Source organism: Callospermophilus lateralis, chromosome 10, assembly GCF_048772815.1.
Source record: "Callospermophilus lateralis isolate mCalLat2 chromosome 10, mCalLat2.hap1, whole genome shotgun sequence".
NCBI lineage: Eukaryota > Metazoa > Chordata > Mammalia > Rodentia > Sciuridae > Callospermophilus > Callospermophilus lateralis.
Window position 1 is genome coordinate 112,613,675 of NC_135314.1, and position 20,585 is coordinate 112,634,259.

At 39.8% G+C, this 20,585-nt stretch overlaps 1 protein-coding gene across 1 annotated transcript in view; it reads left to right on the forward strand.

Annotated features, from left to right (window-relative positions):
- The first annotated feature begins 909 nt into the window (after positions 1 to 909).
- The window catches only part of Cp (ceruloplasmin), a 40,838-nt gene continuing 21,162 nt past the window's right edge, over positions 910 to 20,585 (forward strand). The window contains exons 1-8 of the mRNA XM_076867059.2: positions 910 to 1,055; positions 9,008 to 9,255; positions 12,281 to 12,493; positions 13,223 to 13,396; positions 15,024 to 15,278; positions 16,368 to 16,539; positions 19,158 to 19,297; positions 20,229 to 20,381. Of these exons, the coding sequence (XP_076723174.2) occupies positions 910 to 1,055; positions 9,008 to 9,255; positions 12,281 to 12,493; positions 13,223 to 13,396; positions 15,024 to 15,278; positions 16,368 to 16,539; positions 19,158 to 19,297; positions 20,229 to 20,381 (1,501 nt within the window). The remainder of the gene's footprint in view (positions 1,056 to 9,007; positions 9,256 to 12,280; positions 12,494 to 13,222; positions 13,397 to 15,023; positions 15,279 to 16,367; positions 16,540 to 19,157; positions 19,298 to 20,228; positions 20,382 to 20,585) is intronic.

Here is a 20,585-nt window from a genome sequence, read left to right on the forward strand (position 1 = left end):
CTAATAAGCTAGGTTATGACTACCTACTAAGATGATTCTTTGACTTTGAAGGCAGGTTTATTTATGGCATATTTCTTTGTTTTGTTTTATTTATTTATTTATTTTTTTTTGACAGGGTCTCACTAGATTTCCAGGCTCTTCTTAAACTCCTGGGCTCAAGTAATCCTCCTGCCTCAGTCTCCACCCAAAAAGCTGAGACTTTAGGCATGTAACATGGCACCTGTCTTATAGCTGCTTTCTTTGATTCAAACAAAATTATCCATCCCTGCTTTGCTCTGCTAATAATTTTCATATAGTATTACAGAATAACCAGGCACATTTTCTATGCAGAAGTGTCCAGAGCTTACAGAGATTGCAAATTCTACAAAATGAATTTCTTCTTGCTGGCTACTAAAATGGGGCATATTAAATACCATTTTCCTACCCTTTAAGTTACAACAAAGTTTTTATGGGAGTTAGCAGCCTGGAGTTTCAGAAATAGTTAAGTGCTGCATGTTTTGACTCTTTTACATAATCTTTCTCCTGGTTTATTAAGAGCTCGCCGTATGCAGGGCACTGTACCCTGGCATATTGTTGGAGGAACAAAGAGAGCATTTAGAGATGTTTTCTGGCCTCCTGGAATTTACAGGATGAATGGAAGAAGACATAGAGTTATGCATACTCCCGACAATAACCGTTGACTTTTTATTTGTAGACAGAGAAGCTTGGCAACTGAGACCTTTTTTTTCCCCCGCTAGATTTACGAGAACCAAACTGAATTGGAAAATGTTATTTGCTTTAACAAAACAATTTACTCTTGTGCAACATCAAATTGTGTCAATCAAGCAAATAAAGGAAGAAAGCCTTATTTATAAAATAGCCTGCTTCTGATTCACTTGATTGCTTCTCAGGTTCCAACAGGGCGACAAAATGAAGCTTTTGGTGCTTGGTGTTTTTCTGTTTTTATGTAGTTCCCCAGCCTGGACAAAAGATAAGCACTATTACCTTGGAATTATTGAAACAACTTGGAACTATAACTCCGACCGTGGGGAAAAGAAACTTGTTTCAGTTGACACGTAAGTCACTGTTTTTATTGCTTATGGGCCAAAATTGTAACTTAGAAATTTTAAAAAATAAGCCATTAAGAGGTAATATTTCTTTAATGTGTCCACTGCAAAATGTGAACTTGAAACTGGAGACATTTTAATCGGTCTCCTCTCCATCTCTGGCTGTTTTACATCGGGAGAACTGCCCTGCTGCCTCTCCAGGTCCTGGTGAACTTGACAGCCTCCTATTTATTGACTCCTCTGGTTTATACACCTCCCATCAGCATTCTCTCTTTTTGTCTGTTGATACAAAATTCTTTAAATAATGTCTGCATAAAATGCTATGTTCATGGGGGAGGCAGGAGAGGAGAGAAAGGGGAGTACTGGGGATGGAAATTGACCACATTATGATGTTATATTGCATGCATGCACAGATAACTAACAACCAATAAAATGCACCAATTGAAAAGAATAAAAACTCTTTAACAACAACAACAAAAAAAAACCTCTAAATGGAAAAAAAAGTTTATAACACCATTTACTGATTATCAATAGTAAAGATGCCACATTTTTTAATCTTTCAGAACATCACTTACAGAAATAAAATACAGTTTTAACAAACATGATTCTACCTAATACTGGTTGGGTAATTATGCACAGTGAATGAATGGGGATAATCAGAGTCCATATCTGCAAAAAGGGATAAAAACCTACTTCTCAGGACACATGTCCAGCTCTTGGTGGAGAGCTCGGCATGGTGTACACATACAAAAACATATCTGATACTCAATGTTTTCCTGTCTCATTCGAAAGCCCCTTTATTTTAAACAATATTTACTATACAGAAAATAAGAAAGTAGAGTTCTCCTTGAAGTGTTTTATATGGAAGTTTCTCTCTATTGAGTTCATCTATTTTAATAATGTTAATTAAACATTTACCACCAAATGGAAATTTGTCATTTAAAACCAATATTCCCTACATTAACAAATGTATTTTAATGGTGATAAAATACAATGAGTCCAATAACCAGCAGCTGCTAAGATTGTACCTTTACAAAATAGCTAAATAATTATGCCAAATTTTGTTAACTTGACTCTTAATGATGGGTATATTCTATTCTGATTAATTGCATATATGGTTGAAATTGTTCACAGTAAAAAATAAATGCAAATCTAACACTAACATCCAATTGCTTTATTAATTTAGTACTTTATTAATTTAGTACTATGTGATTAGGATCACAGTAATAAAGACAACTAGTACATCTTACAATTATTAGTTTTTTAAAAAAATATGTTTTGAGATAGTATTCTTTTCTTAGGAGTATATTTTTACAGCTTAACTAGAAACGTTACTTTGTATGGATTCAGTATTTTCCTGAATAAAAGAATTAAATTACATGTGGTTTTTATTTCCAAGGAAAAGAGGTATCACTCAGTGGTGGAGCACTGGCCTGGTGTGAGCAAAGCCCTGGGTCTGATCCCCAGTACCTAAATAAATAAAGACATAAATTAAAATTTTTTTTCAAAAATAGAAGTACTGTCCTACTCCATGGTTTATTCACCCCTGCCATGGTTCATGAACAAAAATCAGATCAGTTCATCAGGCATGAACTAAGGGCAAGGTTAGGCTCTGGCCATGCTCCAATAAAGAAGTCTTTAGTTCCAAAATTGGGAAACAGGAGAGTGAAGGAAGTTGGTAAGGATTTGGGCGGGTAGGGGGTGGTTCTTTTGTTTTTAAATACTCTCATGGCCTGTCTGTTCCTGGGAGGCTATAAAATGCATAAGTCTTGTTTATCCTGTTGTTCTTTGATAGGCACACTTATGGATGCTTAAAAAAGAAAGTGATCCATCTTCCAGATAAGTTCAATCCTCTTTTTATCAATGTTCCATAACCTCCTGAGGCTTCAACAACAGCCTAGGGTTGTGTGAACTCTTGAAGAGACTGGCCACACCATCTGATTTTGTTTCTCTCATACATCTGAACAGCGGATCAGCGCATCAGCATTTTGCCAGTTGCATGTTAAACGTCTTGTGTAGATGAATGTAGCAGTGACCTCATGCTGCCTTTGTTGAGCTAGAGTCGAAGCAAGTCCAGCCCAGTCAGTGAAAGATGAGATGGTATCACCAGACAAAAGTGGCTTTCCTTCTCATGTGATGGTCAAAAAGAAGGGGAAATAAACAGGGGAAGCAGAAGGGGAGAGAACGCAAGACGTGCATTGGGTTGAGATCTGGATTTCAGTGTGATGTTGACCTTGAATGTACGTGGAGACAGCAGGATTCCCTCTGCTATGGTCGTGGGTACCTAAAACATTGGAGTCACTGAATAAATTATTTTATGAATCTATTACAAATAAATGAATGAAAGGCATATAGGAAGTAGGAGAAATTAGAAGCTTTGTTGTAACTTTCCCTTGCACCTTGCAGGGACATATTCATGCTGTAGAATAAACCAGGCAATGGATATGATAGGAAAGTTCAGCATAGGGGTGGATTATACATAGATTAGTAAAGTTCAAAACAAGTGGATATTTAAAGAGAAAAATGTATGGTTGTCTTTGTTTTGCTTGATTGGTCAGGAAAATAGAGTTTACCTCTCGGGATGAAAGCCAGTGTTATTTACTTCTAATAGGGGACAGTTGAAAGGGATTTCCTTGTATTGTAGTCCATGCTCCCATTTACTTGGATCAGGCCTTATCTGTCCCTTAAAGAAACCTATAAGTTGTAGTTTCTGATTCTAAATTACTAATATTTAAATAAGAATAAAAGACATACTCATATAAACAATTAAATATAAGAGTGTGTTCTGGTTTCATAGTAGGTGTTAGTTCAATATTTATTAAATTAGTTGACTCTATAATAGTAAAAAATAATAATACTGGTATCTTCAGGTTATTTTGGTTTTCTGGTGACCTCTAAGAAGCTGGAATTAAGAGAAAAATTCTTTAAGCCCAAGAACAGCCACCACAAAACCTTTTTAAGCTTGACTTTGTAGGCTCCGACTTAGGCTTGGTGACTTTTCTCAACATATGGTTTTTACAAACTTTGATATCTAGTTTTTTGGTCATTGTCAGTTTGAAAAGCCAATGATATGGTGAAGATGTCAATATAAACAGACTAAGAAAAACAATAGCTCAAAATTTGAACAAAGAAATAGACAAAAACTAAAACTATATCCCTTCCATGGTGTAATTATAATTATTACAATAATGTTGAGTGATTAGAATGCAAAAGTGTTCAACAATATTCATATTTACTATGATTATCAGAAAAAAAAAAAGGTGACCTACCCCAGTAGAACCCTTGTTTAAGAAAACAGGGAAGTAAGCAAAATATTTTTAGAGAGAAAACTTGAAGTGAAGGAATTTATTTTACTCCTATTAAAAGATAAACACATTAAAACGTTTTCAAGTTTATCTGAGCATTCAGCATTCATGAATACGGCCACATCATATAGCCAAACAGTTTACTGGGGCATGAGGTGCAGGAAAGGATACTTTTATGAGGTGTTTTTGGAAGTCAATTAAGAGAATTGTTTGATGAACTGAAGAGGAAGGGTCCTGCTTAGAGGTTAGTTGGCAGTTTCTGGTTGGTTAGACTTAAGTTTTAATTTTAATTTTTTGGTTCCAAGAATTGAACCCAGGAGCACTCAACCACTGAGCCACATCCCCAGCCCTTTCTTGTATTTTATTTAGAGACAGAGTCTCACTGAGTTTCTTAGGGCCTTGCTAAGCTGCTGAGGCCAGTTGACTTAAGTTTTATAGTACTGTTCACATTAAATTGATTTTTGGTTTGCTTGTAGGAACCCAAGGTACTGGAGCCATCTCTGCCTCATGGCCTCCCAATTATGTTAATGCCCTTTCAAAAATAATGTAAAGTTTTTAAAAATGATACTTAAGAAGGTACAATTTTTAGCTACAATTTTTAGCTAAAATTTTCTGAAAATTTCACTTACAATGACTCATTCTCTGAGGTTGCCAAGTGCCCAAATAGTCACAGCTAGTGTGCTGCAGACACTTCAGACAAGACAGCCTGTGTGAAGGAGATAATTAAATTATAACACTTCGTACTTTTCAAGCTAACAACCTATTACCACAGTTTCCACTGGCCCCAAGAATGGAGCCAAAGCAAGGTTGGCCATTAGGTGCTGTGTTCGCGCTGTGCTGGGGAAGCAAGGCCAGTCAGGACCCATAACTCAGGGGAACTTGTTGAGTCTCTGCCAACTTCCTGTTTTCCTTAGGATTCCCGTCTGTGGTAGCCAGAGTTTCTAAAATGGCCTCCCAAAGACCTTTAAAACACTAAATCTCCAGAACCTGTGAAGAAGATGAGCTGCCCCCCACCCCCAGGATTTCTGTGGCAGCCAATCTCAGGGAGACTGCCAGGGAGGCCTCATCTAGAAGGGGAGTCCTCTAGAGGCAGAAGAGAGAGTGGAGAGATCAGAGACTGGGGGATTCCACACACTGCTGCCGACTGAGGTGGGAGGGCCACTTGAGAGGCATACGGGTGGGGTCGCCTTCGGGAACTGGGAGAGGTCCCAGCTGACAGCCACAAGCCCACAGGGATTTCAGTCCTCCAACCCCAACGTCAACAACCTTCGTAATTTAGAAAGTGGGTTTTTCCACAAGGGCTTGGACAACTACTCAGTCAGACAAGCCCTCGATTTCAGCCTTGGGGTGCCCTGAACAGAGAAAGACAGCCATGGGGTGCCAGACTCTGCCTCAGAACTGGGAGGTTACGAACAGGCGTTACTCCATACTGCTGGGTGAGTACGTTATGGAGCAATAAAAATCTAACATATTGGGTCTCAAATAATGAAATCCAAAATCCAAAAGCTTTTTACCTGTAATACCCAAGTTTTAGCAACAATGTCTAAATGTAAACCAAGATCACTCAAGTGAATTCTGATTCATGAGAAGAAGAGCATGATTATTATCTTACTAAAGACACACACACACACACACACACACACACACACACACACAAATCCCTTGCCACTAAAAACTCTCTTCTGGGCCTGAGTCTACTTATACAGTTGGCTTAAAACTAGGAAATGTGATAACTAGGAGGGAAGCGTATCCACTGTAGTGAGTCTAAAGGAGAATTTGGCCACTGTCAACAGGAAGAATCACAATTAAATGTGAATTTTTTGTTTGGTTCAAGGATTAACTATAATAAATTCTTGTGTCTGAATATTGGATGGCAAACTTCCTGCCAACTTCCAGTAACTGACCCTTTGTCCCCAAGCTGTGCTCTTGAAATTAAATAGACATCCCCTAATGACCACTGAATATTCTTTTGGAGATAGATCATGAGCAAATAGACCCTCCCCCAAAGTACCACACAAGGTGAAATATTTCCCAATTTGTGAAGGGGAACTTTCCCAATCAAAAGGCAAGATGGGAAAAACAGTTTGATAAAAAGAAACCAAAATACTAAAAACTCTGGCTCTATTATAGCTTCAGATCAATTTTAAAAGTAATTTTCTCATAAACATCCCCAAAAAACTCAGTGTAGAAAAAAAAATGAATCACAAATCTTGGACAATGAGCCTTCTATTTGGGAGAAATGATTAATACAGAAAAATACAATGAAAGCATTTTAACAAAGACCACTATAGCTAATTGAAATGGGATGTGATGTATACCTGAGTGCTTTTGAGTCACATTCAGAAAATATAAAAACACACTTAAGATTGGAAGGACTATTTTTAAACTTTGTTCTATGAAGAATGTGCTATCAACAAGGGGTAGTGGAGCACAGATTAGAATCTCCATTAAATATCATCATACTATGTCTCAGAAATAGGATGGTGTCCAGATGTTGAAGAAAGTTTATCCTGGGATTTAGACAAGCCTGTGTGAGATGGGTCTGCCCAGAGCTTTTCTGGCAGGACCAGAAAGGAGACTTTGAAGCTGCATCTGTGTGTGTGTGCCTGACCCAAATTGTCCTGGTCAGACCCCTCTCAGCAGAATGAGCAGATGAACCTCTGTTTCTAATCTCAGGGCTCGCAGTGCCTCACCGTGCTGCCTCCTGTCCAAACTCCTCCTGGGTTTGGGGGAGAGTCCACACCTGTACTCTGCTCTTTTTCCACGTATTTCCACGTCCTGAAGTATTTCTGAACCATCCCCAGTTAGTTTTCTGTTTTGCTCTAAAAGACTGGGAAACTGCAGCAAACAACCCGAAGGTAAAAACAAATAGGGGAAAAGTGGCATATAAAAAATGTCACTTTATTCTTCTAGCTTCTGCCTTGGTCTTCCCCCCAGGGTGGGTTTGGAGGAACCGGGAAACCATCTCAGTCATTTCTTCAGGGAACAATTCTGCCTCCTTTAGAGATCCTGGGGTTTATGCAATCCAGGAAAGTGGAGGTTCCAGGTGTGTTGGTGACTATGAGGTGCTCCTAGCAGGAGCTCCCGGCCACCAGAAGAAGATGGCTTTATTATTACCAATGCCTGCTACCTTTGCCCACATTCAACCACCAGGACCATCGGCACGTCCCCATGCTCCCTGACCACAGCACTCAGGCCTAATCTGTGCAATTGCCACCAACAGAGGTCTGGCCACTACCTGGGTATGGCCTGGAAACAGAACTTTGCACCCCTAGGTCTCAAGGTATCAGGGAATCCCATCTCCACTGGGACTGGTCTGCTCTCTTCCCCTCGATCTCAGAAGCTCTGCTGCCCAGGTTTCCCCTGAACCTAGCACAACCCGCCTGTTCCAGAACCCACCAGGATGTCAGCTAAGAAGGGCAACTGCCTGAGCCCCAGGCCCACAGAATCAGAACCACGAAGCTAGGCCCCAAGGAGTTTGCACTCCACCGAAATGCCTTATCAATGTCCATACACAGAAAACTTGAGAAACATTGAGCCAGAGCCCTAGGCTTTTGGGTAACAAAATCTTTAAATTCTGCAGCAATGGAATTCCAGAGCTCCTGGACAAAACCTAGTTTTTGTTGAAGAAGGGAAGGAAAAAAATCACAGCTTACTCCCTCCGATGAGTTTGCAGCTGAAGATGCATGACAAAGTGTATTCCTCAGTCAGGTGATTCAGGCCCACAAGTATTAGTGGAAAATGTAACAGGTCAAGGATCACTGAGATGAAGGAGGCAAGACACACACATGCACACTCACACACACAAATACAAACTCAAGATCATCAGCCCAAGTGTGAGCAGGTTTTGTTCAAATGGAAGACAGCTGTGTTGTAGAGGGGCCGTTCAAAGTCCAGACTTCCATGTCCACATGGCATTGCCCACAGATGGGTCCCTCAGAGCCATCTAGAACCTTCAGTTAAGGCCAATAACGTAAAAAATCAGCTTAAGTTTGAGACTTCTATTTCTCCCCCCCCCCCCGACCCCGATACTATTTAATATGCTGATAGATATAGGAAAGACTTAAGCAGCTATTAATCAGCACTAATCAGAATATAAACATTCAATGGTTAGGTATCTGCAGTAATAAGGGTTTAAAAAAAACACAAAGCTAATTCAAATCCAAAGGTGATTTTAAAACCCATACATATTGCGAGCTTAATCTCTGGCCATGATTTAAGGGTGCTAAAAGAAATAAAAATGAGAGAATTAATAAAGTTTCACTAATTTTAGATATATACTTACAAACTTTGAAGTCTCAAATATCCAGGTTGATTGCTTATAAACTCTAGTTGATTTTTTTCCTATAGCTGAGAAGCATCATATTGAAAAGTCCCTTCGTTATATGCTAAATTTTAATATTTCACTTTAATTTTGTATTCAATTCCATAAAACCTCTGTTTTTATAGGAACATATTTTTGTGAGGCCTTCAAATGGCACATCGGTCACCTGATGTGAAACACCTCACATAATTAAAGCAGGATTAACTGCCAGCCCTCTGCTTTTGTACAATGGGCAAATATTTAATGCCATGTGGTTATATTGTTTCTCTTTCATTATTTGCTATTCCCAGAAAATCTGGCATCTGATGGAGTTGTCTTCTTTTTCTTTGCAGAGAGCATTTCAATTTCTATCTTCAAAACGGCCCAGACAGAATTGGAAGAACATACAAAAAAGCCCTTTATAATCAGTACACAGACGGGACCTTTAAGACAACCGTAGAAAAGCCAGCCTGGCTCGGGTTTTTAGGCCCTATCATCAAAGCTGAAGTTGGAGATAAAGTTTATGTTCACTTAAAAAACTTTGCCTCTAGGCCTTACACTTTCCATGCACATGGATTAACTTACTATAAGGAGCACGAAGGTAAGTTCAACTCACATGGTACCTGGGATTTCCTTTCCTTTGTTTTTTAGTACAAAAACTCCTAAAATGTGGACTCCCCTCCTGGATGAGACCTGTAACTGTGTCATTTAGATCTGAACTATTTTAATAGGAGGTTAATTTGGGCTCATCATAAGGATGTGTGTTTCTCCTGGTTATGTGAGTTGGGTAAGTGAGTGTTCTGGATTTCTGGGTAGACTCTGATACTGAGAGTCCCTGAGCCTCCAGCCAGGGCCCAGTTCCCTTCCAGCCAGTCAGAGAGAAATTGACCATGTACCTTAATGGCAATTATCAAGAATACAAATAACAATAAGTGTTGGTGAGGATGTAGGGGAAAAGGCACACTCATTCATTGCTGGTGGGACTGCAAATTGGGGCAATCACTCTGGAAAGCAGAATGGAGATTCCTCAGAAAACCTGGAATGGAACCACCATTTGACTCAGTTATCCCACTCCTTGGTGTATATCCAAAGAACTTAAAATCATCATACTACAGGAACATAGTCACTTCAATGCTAATAGCAGCTCAATTCGCAATAGCTAAGCTATGGAACCAACCTAGGTGCTCTTCAAGAGATGAATGGGTAAAGAAAATGTGGTGTATATATACACAATGGAATATTACTCAGCCATAAGAAGAATGAAATTATGGCCTTTGCCAGTAAATGAATGAAACTGGAGATTATCTGCTAATTGAAATAAGCATGTTCAGGTGCCTGGAGGGAAGAACAGAAGTCCATTGGATTAGACAAAGGGGAATGAAGGGAAGGGAGAGAAGATGGGATAGGAAAGACAGTAAGTATAATGAATCGGACATAACTTTTCTATGCTCATATGTGAATACATGACCAGTGTAACTTCACATCATCTTTAACCAGGAGAATGGAAAGTTATACTCCATGTATGTATACTACGTCAAAATGTACCCTATTGTCATGAGTATCTAAAAAGAACAATTTTAGGTTGTGGCTCAGTGGCAGAGCACTCACCTAGCATGTGTGGGGCCCTGGGTTCAATCCTCAGAACCACATAAAAATAAAATAAAGGTATTGTGTCCAACTACAACTCAAAAATAAAATAAAAGAATTTTTTTAAAGAACAATTTTAATAAATAAATAAATAAATAAATAAAAATTTTAAAAAGAACTTTTAAAAGCCTAGAAGAGATGGAAATCCAAAGGGAAGAGAAAGAAGTGAGGGTGTAGACTGCCTTTACTCTGACATCCCTACCCAGGATCACATATGGCTGCCATTCTAACTCTGGATGTACTCCACCCCATTGAAGATGGCATGAGCAGTCTCATAGTATCAACCAAACAGTACCCATGGCTGGGTGACCTGGAGTCACCTCTGCAACACCATTAGCAGAAAAGCATTGAATGTAGCACTTGGCAGCTTTTAGGGTGGGGTGTGAAGAACATAGTGAGGTTTTAGTCCTGTGGTCTCATTCTTAGCACAGGTTGAGGATCTCTTTATTCCAAATGCTTGGGGCCAGGTTGTTTTGAATTTGGGTTTTTTCATACACATAATGAGATATCTTAGGGATGGGACCCAAGTCTAAACACGAAATTCATTTATGTTTCACATATACTTTATACACATAGCCTAAAGATAATTTAGCATTTTTCAATAGTTTTGTGCATGAAATGAAGTTGCAAGGTGTGGAATTTTCTTCTTGTCGCATCAAGTTAGTCCTCAAAAATTTTTCAGATTTTGGAGCATTTTGCATTAGGACTGTTCAACTTGTACTTGATGACATGAAAAGAGGTAGTATTTTGTTATGGTCAAGGCAAAGGCTTTGAGATGAATAGACCGAGATTAGTCCCAGGTTTGCCTCTTAGTGTCCAAGTGGTTTTTGGCAAGTTTAAATGGTTTGTGCTTCAGTTTCCTTGTCTATTAAATAGAGCTAATCAGAGTTCATAGTAACAGCTGAATAAACATCAGCTATTATGATAAACAAAAGCGGAGGTCAAGCTACAGTTCAATGACATTATAAGGATCAAGTCTGGAAAAAAATTAGATGAGTTCTGATTATTGGCTTTTTGTTGTTGTTTGTTTGTTTGTTTGCTTTTTGGTACTGGTATTGAACCCATTGGTGCTTAACCATTGATCCATATCCCAAGCCCTTTTTTTATATTTTATTTAGAGACAGGGCCTAGCTAAATTGCTGAGTCTGGCTTTGAACTCACGATCCTCTGTCTACTTCAGGCTCCTGAACCACTGAGATTACAGGTGTGCCCCACCATGCCTGGCTCATCTTTTTTTTCTAAAGAGACAGCATGTTAGGAAATGAGCTTTTATTTTTAAAGTGTAATAATGGTGTTGTGGTTTTGTTAAACAAAATGTAAGTTTTTATCATTTAGAGATAGCTACTCAGATATTTATAAATGAAATATGATGCCTGGAATGTCTTTTAAAAGAATTCAACATTGCTGGGGATAAGAGTGGGTAGGTTACAGATGAAACAAGACTAGCTTTGAGTTTATCATTGCTGGCACTGGGTTGGTAGGTATGTTAGAGACTCATTGACTTTTGGAGTTACCCGGAGATTCATCTTACCTTCTGCATGCTTAAAATGTTCCAAAATTAAGTGTAAAACATTTTGGGGAAAGTTTCATAGTTACTTCACAGACAATAATCTGATGTCGTGTCACAAGTTTCAAATGGTAGGAGAGGGTAGTCATTTTGCTCAAACCTTCATACTGTGACCCCAAAGTAAAAGTTGTCCTTTAAATTATAAAGTAAAAGTCACATTCCTCCTTACATATCTATTATGGCCCCTTAAAGACTTAGTCAAGTATAAAAAAAATAACAACAATTCCTGTGAAGCTTCTAGACCCCCTAGCCATTAGCCTCTCATTTTTTCAGGGTTCAAATAGGACACCACTGTATCCCCAAGGGCACTTATGAGATGCTGAATGTTTACTGAAGGAATTAATGGCCGATTTGTATACCCGTGGTGAAGTTCAAACACATTCCCTCCAACTCCAATGATGCTTCTTCCTAGGGGCCATCTACCCTGATAACACCACCAACCTTCAAAGAACAGATGACAGAGTGCTTCCAGGAGAGACCTACACATACATGGTGCTTGCCACGGAGGACCACAGCCCTGGGGAGGGTGACAGCAACTGTGTGACGCGGATCTACCATTCCCACATCGATGCTCCGAAAGACATTGCCTCGGGGCTCATCGGACCTTTAATAGTCTGTAAAAAAGGTACCTTGCTCTTGACTGGCCAAAGACAGGGATGTGGTTTATTTTTAAACATCCATCAAGTCTCCTTCATTGAGGCTGAAGAGGTGAGGGAGGGGGTGAGCCTAGAACAGGGGAAGGAGAGGAGATGAAGGGGTAGCAAGGGCAAGGGGAAAGCCTGAAAAGCAGGGCTCCTGGGGGTAGGTCTGCTCTAACTCCAGCAGGGGTGTCCTGCAGAGATGCATGACTTAACCACGTGTGACCACCCCCCTCCAGTGGCAATCTATGGTGACAAATCTGTAATCATCTGCATTATGCTGGTAAATACAGCCTCATGGTATCTATTTGTAATACGGTGAAAAGGGCACCTGAGCACAAGAGCTCAGATTCCATGCTTGGCAATCATTAGGCACTGGCAAAGTCTCGCCATGTGGCTCTGTGCACCGGGAGATGGAGAGGCAATGCTGAGTGCCACCTTCCCATTTGCCAAAAAGCACAGGGACATGGCCAGTGGATGTGCAGATACACCAGTGACCCCAAAAGCAGGATACCAAACCCCAAAGGCAGGATACCAAACCCCAAAGGCAGGATACCATTTCCATGCCTACAGAATACAAGTGACTGGTCCAGATAAGGGGCTTATTAGGAAAATGAATATTACACTTTAAAAAAAAAACTATAAATTACCTGAAAACACAAGTCAAAACCCATGCTAAAATTTTAGATCTACTGAAGCAGAAATTTTCACTTCAGATTCTCTAGATAAGGAGAAAGAGAAGAACATCGATCAAGAATTTGTGGTGATGTTTTCTGTGGTGGATGAAAACCTGAGCTGGTACCTAGAAGACAACATTAAAGCTTACTGCTCGGAGCCAGACCGAGTGGACAGAGACAATGAGGAATTCCAGGAGAGCAACAGGATGTACTGTAAGCACTGGATGCTCCACTTGACTTTGCTTCCTGTGAGCAATCAATTCTGCTAGGTCGATTCCCTTGCATAAGCAATGCATTCTAATCTGTGGCCTTGATCACAAAGTGTACTGGACATGTGACTTGGCCTCCATCTAAACAGGTCAAAATTAAAACCCTAAACCAGCTAAGCTAGATAACTGTCCACAAATCAATAAGGGCAAAATTAGAGTTAATGCATGTGTACATTACATTTATATATTTATTCAGCCTCCAAGCCCATTCTAGAAATTATTTGAGGTGGCCAATTGATTATTAAACCAAATGCTTAAAAATTATACTTTTAAAGTACCTAACGGTAATTAAGAAGACAGTTTAAATCTCTAGTTCCAAAAATTATCCTTTTAAATGCTACCTCGCCCCCACCAGGGCCCTCTCTACATCATTCCAACTGTATTTTAGTTCACTTTCCATCTTCTAGAAATGCCTTTTTTTTTTTTTACAACTTACTCTTTTTCTTAATCCTCAGACACAAAATAATGAATTTAGAAAGATAATCTCTCCCTCAGAACTTGCATGAGAAATCAAATACCTTAACACTAACTAGGCCAGTAAGAATAGATTTTGTGTGTGTGTGTTTAGCTTCTTCAAAATAATCTTTGCTCAGAAACAAAGAAAACAACTCCCAAAGTAGAAAAATAAACTAATTACATACATGTCCTTAGTTTCCAGTTTTTGCTTATAAAATACTGGAGCTGATTTTGCTTATAAAAACTGGAGCAGTTTTTGCTTATTAAAAAAAGGGGCTGACTGGAGGGTCCCCTTTCCATACTTTGATCTTGCCTACACTATGTGCTAACAGAAATAGATATTAGAAAAAGATGCTCAAACTTCCAGTCTGTATAGGTTTGATGAATTGACAATCATCTGGTGAATTGACGATCCCTCCCAGCACTGATTTCTACCTAGGAAATTTCCAAAATGACCCAGTTTGAACAATGACCCATACAGGTCTCAGGTCACACAACTTGTAACTTTTATATCTTCGGGGACATGGTCCTTGGTCCTGGCTCTCCTTCCTCTGCATTCTTCTTTTCCTCTTTCATATCTCTTTCAAATTTGCCTTGTAATCTTAAAAAAATAATGTTAAAGCTTTTCTTATTTTCTTATTATAAAATAAATTTATAGTAGAAAATTAGAAAAATTCTGGTAAGCAAAAAAAAAAAAAAACAAAAAACAAAACTTTAAATCATCCACACTACCCCTACCAACATGACCAATAATCAATTGACTACTAAATAACCTTCAATCTTTTTTCTGTATGTGTGCAGGTATTATATATATGTATGTGTCTATGAACACATCTTCATTTACAAACACACATCATACTTACAACCAGGGTGTATAGTTGATGGCGAAGAGAGCAAATAGGTTTTATCTTCAGTGAATTCAGTCTGAATTCAGGTCCAAAATGGAAGAGCTCTGCCATCAACTAGCCATGTGTGACATGGAAATGGGAGGGAGGAACAGCTGCTCCTGAGCTGGTATTTTCTATCCTGAGCTGATTCTTTTTCTGTGGAGGTAACATATTACTACCACAGGCACCCTTGGGCATCAGTCACAGACTCTGCTCTCCGACTTGCAGCTGTAAATGGATACACTTTTGGAAGTCTGCCAGGACTCTCCATGTGTGCAGAAGACAGAGTAAAATGGTACCTTTTTGGTATGGGTAATGAAATCGATGTGCATGCGGCTTACTTCCATGGGCAAGCACTGACCAACAAGAACTACCGTGTGGACACAATCCATCTCTTCCCTGCTACGCTGTTTGATGCTTTTATGGTGGCCCAGAACCCTGGAGAATGGATGCTGAGCTGCCAGAACCTAAACCATCTGAAAGGTAGGACACCCTTGCCTGAACTTGGCTGTCAGCTGATAAGAGTTATATATCTTGGGCTGAGATTTGTGGCTCAGTGATATAGCACTTGCCTAGCACGTGGGAGGCCCTGGGTTTGATCCTCAGCACCACATAAAGATAAATAAATAAAACAAAGGTATTGTGTCCATCTACAACTAAAAAAAATATTTAAAAAAAAATTATGTCTCAGTTGCTACACTAACAGGGTGATCATGCGGAATTAAAATCTAACTGCAAAATGTCCTTGGAATAATCTGAGGTTTGAACTGGTATCCTAGTTTTATCCCATAATGATATGTATCATGGTGTAATAAAACAAACTGAAAGCCTGGTATGTTTATAAAGTAATGAGGTCTGAAAAGATAATAAGTCCTGGAAAAGGATAATTGGTCCTGCCTTGAAAGCCTAATATTGCATACAGTTTTTCAGTTTTGTAAAACATACAATATTGGAAAAACCAGATCCATATATTATGCTGATAACCAGCCTGGTTTTTGGCTTGTCAAGTGTAACCAGCTTTGTTCCTTATTTTTGACTACCTATTCCTTGCCTTAACTTGATAAATTCCTTCTCTGTGTCCTTAATAGAAGGCAATAAAAATATTCCCTATCTTTGAAAACTATTTGTGAGATTGATCTCCCAAGGAAATGAGGCATAACCTGGGTTCCCTTGTTACCCAGAACTCCAGACGCAACTGCTTGTAGCAAACATGCCTGATTCTCAGGAGGCCCAGCAGGTGAGGAGCTATTTTATGAGAACAATAGTCTGTGCTCATTCTTGTCCTCCTTCTCCTGCCTCTATCCCATTACATATGTCAGAGTCCCTCTTCCTTGCTTATCTATGGATTTGTCCTTTTTCCTTCCTCAAAAGAACTCCCCAGTGCCTTCCTACAGAAATTGGTACCACATTTTGGAAACACATGTGTTTAATGTCTCTAAGCTGTATGTGCATAAAAAGTCGGATGTCTTTTTAAAAGCTTGGATTCTAAATGAAACTCGCAGCAGCATCTGCAGGGGAATAGGAGAGAGATACTTTGGATCCATTAATGAAGCCTCTTTGCTGTCCTCCCAGCCGGTTTGCAGGCATTTTTCCAGGTTCGTAACTGTAGGGAGCCCTCCTCCGAAGACAACATCCGGGGGAAACACGTGAGACACTACTACATTGCTGCTGAGGAAATCATCTGGAATTACGCTCCCTCCGGTATAGATATCTTCACCAAAGAAAATTTAACAGCTCCTGAAAGGTAATCCCCCAAAAATTATTATTTCAAAACTTGCTCCATCCAAAAATTTTTTTAAATCATAAAGAACTGATTCAGCAAATTAAAAATTTAATCAGTATTGATACCAAATAGCTAGACTACTATTTATGCTGCTTGTTATAAGAGTCTGTGTTTGACAATGGACATTTGAGTCTATCCAAAAAAAATGGGTTCAAATGTTATGAAATGCTCAACAAAGTCCTAAGAAAACACTGAGTGCATTTAGAGACATGGATTAATTTTCTTTGCATTTTTGAAAACAGTCTAGCAGCTCTGAATATGTCAACAATATTGTACAACATTAGACATAGACAGCACTACTGCCTATGCCCAGAACTTTCTTATCATCCCAAACGGAAATTCTGTATTCATTAAAACCCCCCATTCCATCTTTGCCATGAACCCTGACAACCTCTATTCCACTTTTTATACTTATGACTTTGTCTCTTCTAGGTGACTCATATAAGTGGAATCATACCACATTTCTCCTTTTGTGTCAGGTTTATTTCACTTAGTGTAATGTTTTCAAGATCTAGCCAATGTATCAGAATTTCATTCCTCTTTAAGATGCAACCATATTTCCATTGTGTGTGTACACTGTATTTTGTTTGTTTATTCATTAGTTAAAGGACATTGGGGTAGTTTCCACGTTTTGGCTCTTGTGACTAATGCAGCAGTGAAATTGGTGTGCAAATACCTGTTCCACTTCCCGCTTTCTGTTCTTTTGGGTAGCCACCCAGGAGTGTGACTTCTGGACAGCATGGTAGTTCTGTGTTTAATTTTTGAGGATCCATCCAGATGTTTCTCACAGTGGCTGCACCATTTTATAGGCCTAAAAGATGCATACAAGGGTCCCAGTTTTTCCACATCCTCACCAATGCTTGCTGTTTTCTTCTTCTTTTAGTAGTAGCCTCTTGTGTGTGAGGAGGTATAGTGGTTTTGATGAGGTGATGGTTGGAGAATGCCATGAGATTATGCTTCTCTCTTGCTTCAGGGCTCTGTTCAGGCATCAGTGCCTCAGAAAAGCCCTATCTGCCATTCATCTTACAAATCACACAGCAAGTTGGTACCTGGGCCTGCTGGCTCCACTCATGTCTGTGGCTCCTGAAGACTTAAGTCTCAGGCTCCCCTGATTTCCATATGTGGAGACTCCCACAGCTTCATCTCCAACCCAGAAGGGTCTTCCACTTGGAGGAGGCCCGTCCAACTCTGCACGTCTAAACCTGAATTCATTGTTTCCTGCATAGAACTATTTCCTCCTCTCTCAGCGAATGACATTGCCAACTACCTGTGAATCCATCTGTCCACATGCTGGAGTCCAAAGCCTGAGTGCCATCCTTGTTTCCCTTGCTCCACCACCAATTCCTCCTCCTCCTCCCCCATCAAGCATTACCTTGGGGTATCCTAAAGATCTCGGTCTAATCCTCTCCTCCTCTTTGCCAATGTCTCTGAAGTCAACACCACCTTCCACTGAAAGCAACCCACTGACTGGCCTCCCTCTTGCAGTCTGGAATGTTCCCAGGCAGCTGTCTGCAAGGGTCCTCCTATAAAACTAAGCACCCATGCTTAAGTCCTGCAGCATTGCCCTTAACTAGGTCCTCTTACCCAGCCCCCATCTCTCCAAGCCTCATTCTTTACTCCTCGCCATGCCCCACATGTTTCGCTTCTGCTGTGTTCCCTAGACCATCCCTGTTCCCTGAGCCTCCCTACAGGCTGTTCTTCTTCATAATCACCTGCCGTTCCCAGTGACTCAGAGGCTGAGGCAGGAGGATCCCAAGTTTGAGACCAGCCTGGGCAACTTAGTGAGATCCTGTCTCTAAACAAGAAAATAAAAAGGACTGGGGATGTGGCTCAGTGATAGAGAACCCATTCAATCCCTAGTTCCAAAAAAAAAATAAAAAAAAAAATCACCTGCCCCATTCATCAGACCACACACATTTCATCTTGGTATCACTACTTCTCCTTTAGATATTTTAAAGAATCACTTCCCTGGGAGAGCCGAGCAACCTAGGCCCCTCTGCATCATGTCCCTAGCAAGAATGACTCCATGACACCCTGTGCTCATTGCATTTATTGTATCGAGATTGCTTCATAGTCACTCCTCTGACAAATGTCAGGTCCCTGTGGACAGGCATATCAGCCTGCATACTATGCATATCATTAGCATATCACAGGGGTCCTGGGCAGAGCAGATATTCAACACATTTGCAAATGAAAGAAGAGATGAATGGGGTGCCTTTGTGCTAATCAGATGCCCTTCTGGAGTTTAATTTCTTCATTTGTAAATGTGGAGGACGATTCCCACTTAGTGGCCTGTGGATTTCAGCAAATGAAAGAAAGTTTCCATCAGTTGGCTGGTGCAACTCTAAGACAAACTGCAGCTACTGTGTTTTCAAACACTTCATAACTAAGTACAAAGATTCTGTTGTAGAACAAATCATTAACTGTCAAGGGTGGACAAGGACCCTCCTGAACTTTTCATTTCAGGTGATGTTTATCTTGAGGCAGTGAACAGGATTTTTTTCCTATATGGGCCTTATGTGAATACACACCTTCTGTTTTACTTCAACACCAGCATCAGACCTTTTTTCTTTTGACAGTGACTCAAGGGTATTTTTTGAACAAGGTTCTACAAGAATTGGTGGCTCTTATAAAAAACTGGTTTACCGTGAGTACACAGATGTGACCTTCACAAAGCAAAAGGAAAGAGGCCCAGAGGAGGAACATCTTGGCATCCTGGGTGAGTCTGCAGAAAATATGCATGGCTGGGGATACCCACCCCCAACCCAAGAAAGAACAGACTTCCATGTGAAAACTGGGCACCCAGAGAGTCAAACTCCAATAAAATGCATCAACTAATGAGAAGGCCGGGCGTGACCCCAAGCCCTCTGCAGGTGTCCCCAGGACAGCCTCCAGATGTGCATAGTGGAAGATCAGAGTGTGGATTCAGATGTCCTTCTTCTTCATCTGTTAGCTGCAGGGATTTTGGGAATGACTTAACACTCTGTGCCTGCTTGACTCCGCAATATGGGAACAATAATAGTGCTTACCTCATGAAATCGTAGTGAGGATTAAATGAGCTCTTACATGTAAATACTCAGAACTGCAGATAGAAAGCTCTCAAAGATCAGTTTGGCCATTACGCAAAGTATCTATGTACTATAGAACTATGTTTTTATTCCATAATTGGTAATAATATTAATTTTAGTGATAGAAAATCTGAAAGTGTCATCCTTTGTAACCAAGCTAATAAGCTGCTTTGGGTGGTCATGGTTTATAGAACCCACTGACTCTTGGGACAAATGACACACATTTAGCCAGCAGAAGACTAGACTGAGGAGTATATAGTTACTTCAAATAAGTTTTTGTAGATATGTAGACACTCAGTACAATTTTTCATGGATGTTGAAAGTCTATTATTAACTTGGGCAAAAATGATAACAAATTTCATTACCCTGAAGTTGGATCAAAAAGTCCTTCTTACCTCTTCCTAATCTCACCATGTCAGATTGGCCATGAACTTTTTTAAAAAACCCAACTTTTCAGTTTGCCACAAATAAGCATGTTGCTTCCAGTGGTACTCGCTAGAGGACACAGCCGAAGAAAATAATGCTTATACATTTTGCACATTATATAGCAATGAAGCCCAATAATTCTCCCTTTGTTCCTAGGTCCCATCATTTGGGCAGAAGTGGGAGACACCATCAAAGTCACCTTCTATAACAAAGGACCATATCCCCTCAGTATTGAGCCAACTGGGGTGAGATTCAGCAAGGAGAATGAGGGCATGTTCTATGCGCAACATTACAATCCCCCGACGGAAAGTGAGTATGGCCCCCTTCAACCAATCATCAGCAATGTAAAGTTTTACAAGACGTCCAGATGCTCATTTTAGAATATTGGAAAAATATATGAAGGTATAACCAAAAATATGCGTTATCCACAGTTCTATAGACAAGTACTATTACATTTTATACAATTCCTCCACTTTCTTCTATGCACTATAATATATATTTTAAATATGATCA